General features: G+C 59.3%; 1 protein-coding gene across 1 annotated transcript in view; it reads right to left on the bottom strand.

The window, feature by feature from the left end:
* Nucleotides 1-4,464: 4,464 nt before the first annotated feature.
* Nucleotides 4,465-6,111, bottom strand: part of NECAB2 (N-terminal EF-hand calcium binding protein 2) — a 29,834-nt gene continuing 28,187 nt past the window's right edge. The window contains exons 12-14 of the mRNA XM_034639043.1: nt 5,888-5,965; nt 5,226-5,317; nt 4,465-4,958 (exon numbers count right to left, since the gene is read on the bottom strand). Coding sequence (XP_034494934.1) covers nt 4,930-4,958; nt 5,226-5,317; nt 5,888-5,965 — 199 coding nt within the window. The 3' untranslated portion in view covers nt 4,465-4,929. The remainder of the gene's footprint in view (nt 4,959-5,225; nt 5,318-5,887; nt 5,966-6,111) is intronic.

Raw genomic sequence — 6,111 nt, 5'->3', positions numbered from 1 at the left:
CTGGAAGCCAGCGGTGCCAGAGCCAGGAGGGGCTGACGTGTGAGGACAGCTCCCTCAGGGTAGGCGGTGGACCGGGCTCTGTTGGTGTTGCTGAGTAATGTGTGCCTGCCTGTGTGAGGGTAGTGGTGAAACAACTGGGTTTTTTTTGGTTTTTTTCCAGCCTGTCCGCTTGCATTAATTTTTTTTGAGATATAATTCACATACTGTGATATTTCAGCCTTGCAAAGCGTACAGTTCAGTGGGTGTTGACGCCCAGAGTAGTAGTGCTGTTGCCGACATCGGATTCTGGTGTATTTTTGTCCCTCCAGAGAAACCTGCACCCATCCGCAGTCACTGCCCAGCCCCGGGAACTAGGAGTTGGCCGTCTCCATGGACACTCTGTACGAACGGCCTTCGTGTCTGCCTCCTTTGACTTGGCATGTTTTCAAATTCATCCATTTATAGGTGAGGCATTGAGGCTCGGAAAAGTCCAGGCTACCCGTCCTGTGAGGTACAAAGCTGGGGTCAGGACTGATTTGGGGCTAGATTCCGTTGTCCATTTTCTTTCCAGCACATGTTCCTAGTACCCAAGGGGCTGGGACCTGGTCTGCCCAACCCCGGGGACAGGGATGGACCCTGGCTGTGGGTGTAGACTCTGACCCACTGGGGGGGGGTCTCCTCCAAGTGCCCTCTGGCCAGCTCCATACCTTGCCACACCCTGTGTCCGGTGGCCACAGCGTCCCCCTGGACAAGGGCCTCAGAGCCGGGCCGTGGGCTGCGGCAGAACTGCCCCCGAGGCAGCAGTGAGTGGAAGCCTTCATCATTTATCCCGCGTGCTTCCTCGAAGTGCGGCTGTGCCCGGCTGGGAGGGCTGGGGCCGGGCTCTGGCCACTCACGGAGTCCTAGGGAAGAACCGAGTGTGGAAGGGAAAGGGTAGGGCCATCGAAGGGGGCACTGTGGGAATTGGCTTTGGGGTCAGACTGTTGCTTTCGAACACCGGCTCTGCCATTTGCTGTCTCAAGATTTGGAGAGTTGATGAACTGCTTCTGGGAATCTGTTTTCCCACCAGCCAAATGGAGCAGGCTTATTGCGTATGATGCCAGGTGGGCTCACCATGAGAATTGAAGGTGATAACGTGTCTACAGCAGCAGTGGGGGGGCCTGAGCAATGGTAGTTTTATTTCTAGAAAATCTAGGTTGAGGGGTGAACACCAAGCTTCCCCGCAGCCAAGTGACAAGGGAAGTAGGATGCTAGGGCCCATCCAGAAGCAGGAAGGCACATCAGGGAGGAAGTGGACTGGTGCTACATGCTGAGGGGAGAGGGGTAATGCACAGCCCCACTGGGGCCGTCATCTTCATCTTGATCCGTGTCTGGAACAGCACGTGAGCCTCCTGGGACAGAGCGACAGCTCAGCTGTCATCCTGCAAGGACGCGCTGCGGAGAAATGCAGGCCGGGGCGGTCCCCTCTTACGTCTCACCCAGCCAAGGTATGAGCTGACTCAGGGCTGTCCTCCTCCAACCCTAAGTGACCCCCTCTGGTCTCTGCCGGCACCTGGCAGGAAGGGCCGAAGCGGTGTCCTCAAGGTCAAGGTGGCATCACGTAGGGCTTTCGGCGTGGGCTCTGGGTCGGCAAGATCTGAGCCGGGTCGGCAAGATCTGAGCCGGCTCTGCCCGCCCCCCAGCGGCGGTGCAGCCTTGACTAGCCCTTGGCCTCAGGTCGCTACCCCAGGCTACCTCCTTCGTGCTATTCTCAGTCTCGGTAGGTGAGCAGCGCCGCCTCCCTTCTCCCTTGTGGCCGTCAGTCTGTGTCGTCCTTGCTCTCCTCTAAAACCAAGCTAAGGACGGCCCCTCTCCCCACCGCAGGTTAGCCGTGAGCGTAAGCAGAGACCTGCTGTAACACGGCCAGCACAGAGCCTGGCCTGCCACAGGTCCTGGGCCACGGGGACTCCGTGCGTCAGGGTGGAGACATCTCCGATAATACCGGGACGTGGCCAGGCGATGTGTGGTGTCACAAGTGATTCATTCTCCTGCTCTGAGTGGCGTGGGCTACAAGGTGCTCTGGGAGGGACCTTTCCAGCGGCTCAGGCGCCCCCAGTAGCTGGGCAGGGACACCTGCCCTGGGGTGCTGCCGGTCCCCTGAGCAGCTGCCCCCCTTCCCCACAGGCCTACATCCGCACGCTCCCCGCAGGATGTTTCAGTTTTGAACTGGACACGGGCAAGAAGGGGCATCAGCCACTGAACGCACGTGGTGAACTTCCTTATCTGGCAGGTGAGTTGATTGGGAGTTTTGGGGGAGGGGCAGGGGTTGAGGTGAACTTTGTGTAACAAAGAAGTAGCCATTTTAAGGTGAAAGATTCAGTTATGTCAGTGTCCTGTAACCACCTCTGCCCAGTTCCCAAACACTTCTGTCACCCCAACAAGAATCCCCAGCCCCATTAGCAGTCACTCCCTGCTCCCTCGGACCCCAGCCCGGCAACAACTAGTCGGCTGGCTTTCTGATTCGACAGAGGTTAAGTACTCTAGACGTTTCGTGCGAATGGGACCCCAAGCTAGATCCCTTCGTGGCTGGTTTCTTTCATGTGGCATCGTGTTTTCAGGGGTTATTCCTGATACGGACAGATCAGCACTGCGTTCCTTCCCGTGGCTGAGTAGTACTCCCTGGTGTGGCCAGAGCCCACGGGGTTCTTGTGGGCATCGTACAGACCTAGGAATGGGCTGACCAGCTCCTCCGGTGACTCTGAGGTCTCACGTGCAACCCGGCGCTGTTCCCACGTGGTCTGCTGGGTGGCACGGGGGCTAGGGCACAGCCCTGGGGGTGGGTAGCTCGGGCTTGGGGTGTAAGTGGTGGCCTCAGCTCGTGTGTGACCGCCGGTGAGTTTCTTGCCCTCTCTGGTCTCCGTCCCCCCGGGGACGCTGCCGGTCCCAGGATAGCACAGGCAGTGTTGAGGGAGGTGTATGTGCGTGCCTGGCAGTGAAGTGTGAGTTCCGTGGGAGCTCTGATGCCTTCTAGGGCTGGAATGTGTCCTCCTCAGAGCCTGTTCCCGCCCCCTCAGAACGCACTGCGGCTCTAGGAGCTCAAGCTGCCATCAGCAGAGAGGCTACAATGGGGGGGGGGGGGCTCGGGCCAGCGGGAGGATGTGTGCGAGGTGTAACACGTGCAGCTCGTGGGGCTCCTCAGTTGTACCCCAGAGAGCCTCAGCCCCGAGAATCTGTTTAAAACCGCAGAGCCGGTGGGAGCAGCACCGGCTTCGGGGGGGCTTGTGGGTGCTGTGGGCAGGACCCCGTGACGTGCCACTCTCGTGAGCCAGGCAGTTCCTGGTCTTCAAGGAAGGGTGTTCTCCCCACGTTACAAACGAGAAAAGGGGGGCTTAGAGAGGCTGGCTGCAGGGACATGCAGCTGGGAGGTGTCCAAACCTGGTTTTTGCACTTCCTGGAAGCCCACATTGTAGGTCCCTGGTTTTGCGTGAAGGACCAGCATCCAACCCTATCTGGAGGTGGCAGGACCCAAGGGGGGAGGGAGCAGGGGCATCATGGCTCCTGCAGCCCGATGTGGCACTGACAGGTGTCCTCTTGTCCCCATGTCACAGGCCGGCCACTCCGGGTGCTTCTGCGGCCTCACAGCCCCACTGTTGCCCCAGTTTACGACCCTTCTGTCTCTCCCTCCATCTTGCCTGCAGGCGGGGAGCCATGGCTCACTTTCCTGGTCCCTGGAGATTTCTGTGTCTGACCTCTTTGCTGCTAAGACAGGGATACAGAGCGGGGAAGTTACCGAGGTTCCAGAACAGGACTTGAAATAACGTGTAAGTCTGGGGTCTTGGTCTCCCGTCTTGTTGGACTAGCTCACAGGTCCGTACTGAAGGATCTGCTGCGCCCACAGCCATCTGGCCTTGGCCCCTGGGAGGTGACCTCCAGGACCTTGGAATGTCCTGATCCCACACCTCATTGTTTACCCAGGGCCTCTGACCAGAAGGCTTCAGCTTGATTTCCGAAGGGGCTGGAGGCTAAGCCCGCACAGGGCATGATTGGTGCCTAGGGGAACCTGATCTCCGAGGCTCTGGAGAGCAGTGCTCTAGGCGCCTAGTCACGCGTCCGTGCCGGGAGCAAGAGGAGGGGACGGTTGTAAGCTCTGGGCCTGGTCTCTCCACCACCTTGCATGTCTTCCCATGGCTGATTTGAGTCTGTCTTTTATTGTTGCCATAATTTGTAGCTGAGTGAAATGGCTCTGCCGACTTCCGGGAGTCCTCATGAATTACTGAGTCACAGGGGAATTCTTGGGGACTCCCTGAACTTTGGAATAAGCAAGACCTTGTCTGTCAAAATATTACATTTATCAGCTCTATTTTCCAGATAAGGAAACAGGCTCTGGGGTGATGGGGTCAGGGTTTCATGGCCACTGAGGGGCCCCATGGACCGTGACTGCTTTGTTCCTCCACTGGCCATCCACCAGAAAATCCAAAAGAAAAACACAGCACGCGGCCATTCCCGACCAGAGTTTATTGGTGCCTGACTGCCAAGCAGGACACTGGCTACGTGGGCTCTACGGTCATGTGCGGTGGGGCCCAGGCCGAGGTTGGGCACTACAAGGTCTCGGCTCCTACCAGGGAGAGGAATGTCCCCCAGGCCCATGAGGCAGTGGCCAGCAGAGGGGCCAGTCCTGCTGAGGGTGGGGGGGGGAGAGGGTCCATGCGTGGCCACTGGGCTGGGGGGGAGGGTGTTGGTTCCAGGAAGCCTCCCTGTGCCTGCTGACCCTCGGCTTCAGCAGCTCTGACACTGTTCTGCCACTAAGGGTGGGGTGTCAGGGAAAGGCCAGGGGAAGGGGCTGCTCCTTCACTTCAAACAGGGAAAATACATTCTTGTCTGGAAGTATATTGAAAAGACAGCTTGTATACCAAAGTTTCTAGAAAAGAGTGGGCAGGTTGGCAGGTTGATCCAAAGGCCTCAGGGAGGTGGTCAGTCGCGGCCCACAGTACACCAAGCAGCTGGTAAGGGAGGGAGAGAGAGCCACAGGAAGCAGAGCAGGGGGGTGGGGAAGGGCAGCCCCTTCCCCCATCCCTTGGTGAGGGGCTCCCTGCCTCCAACCACTGCCCATGCTGGACGTGCTGGGAGGGGGCCCCCAGCCCTGCGGGCAGACATTCTGTCCCCTCCCTACAGCCCACTCTGTTGTCTCGAGGTTGCAGGGCTAGTTTAATGTTTGACCCTTGGTCTCCCCCGTTGTAGGACCCTCTACACACCCCACTTCCGTCTACCTGGCACCAAGATCCTGGAGAGGGCCTCTGGCTGACTCAGTGTGTCCACCTTGACGTGCCGGAACGCCTTGCACACGGGGCTCTGCAGGTGCCTGCAAGCCAGGGCAACGGGGGGGTTGCTCGGGGATCGGGGGAGCCTCCAGCCTGAGCCTGGGGGTTCCAGATCTCTAATCCTGGCTCTGCCCCAGATGAGGGTCTTAACCCCTCAGCCATGCTCGGCGCTTAGAGCCAGGGGGTAAAGATGCGAAGGCCTCAGGGAGGCTGAATGCTGTGGCCTTGGAGCAGGGAGTGGCAGGCGTGGGAGCAGAGGACAGCCTGGTTCTTGCCTCCCACTGAGTGTTCTTAATCAGAGCGCTTGCTTTCTGGACTTTTATCCCCTGGGGCCACAGTCTTCAACTAGGAACAGCCTTCACCTCGGCTCCCAGCGGTGGCCAGGGACCTGGATTCAGAGCCCAGCTGGTGGAATGGGGGTCCCTCGAGGCGAAGAAACGTGCCTCCCACGACATTTAGGGCCCTGTCCGCCCAATGAGACCAGCTCTCTGCAGGCAGATGCCACAGGGATGGGTGCTCATTGTTACCCTGCCCTCCCCGCTCTCCTCTCCAGGGGTGCTCCAGTGAAGGGGCCCAAGGGCTGGGGCACCTGGAGCTCAAGCTGTGCTCACCTCCTCCACTCTTCCTCCGTCTCCCAGAACTCGTAGACCACGAAGGTGAAGCCATCCGCCAACCTCACGGCAGCGATGCTGTGAGAGAGGCTCCAGGTTGGGGCTGCCTCGTTGCCCCCCTCAAGGCAGGGGCCCCAGCAACCTTGCAGGAGGTGGGAGGGGCCCCCAGCACAACCCCCTCCAGACTGTTCAGTTCAGCGAGTATCTCTGCCCCCCACCAAAGG

The sequence above is a fragment of the Ailuropoda melanoleuca genome, chromosome 12 (genome assembly GCF_002007445.2).
Source record: "Ailuropoda melanoleuca isolate Jingjing chromosome 12, ASM200744v2, whole genome shotgun sequence".
Lineage (NCBI taxonomy): Eukaryota > Metazoa > Chordata > Mammalia > Carnivora > Ursidae > Ailuropoda > Ailuropoda melanoleuca.
The sequence above is the reverse complement of the archived record's forward strand: the minus strand, read 5'-3'. Positions and strand labels throughout refer to the sequence as shown.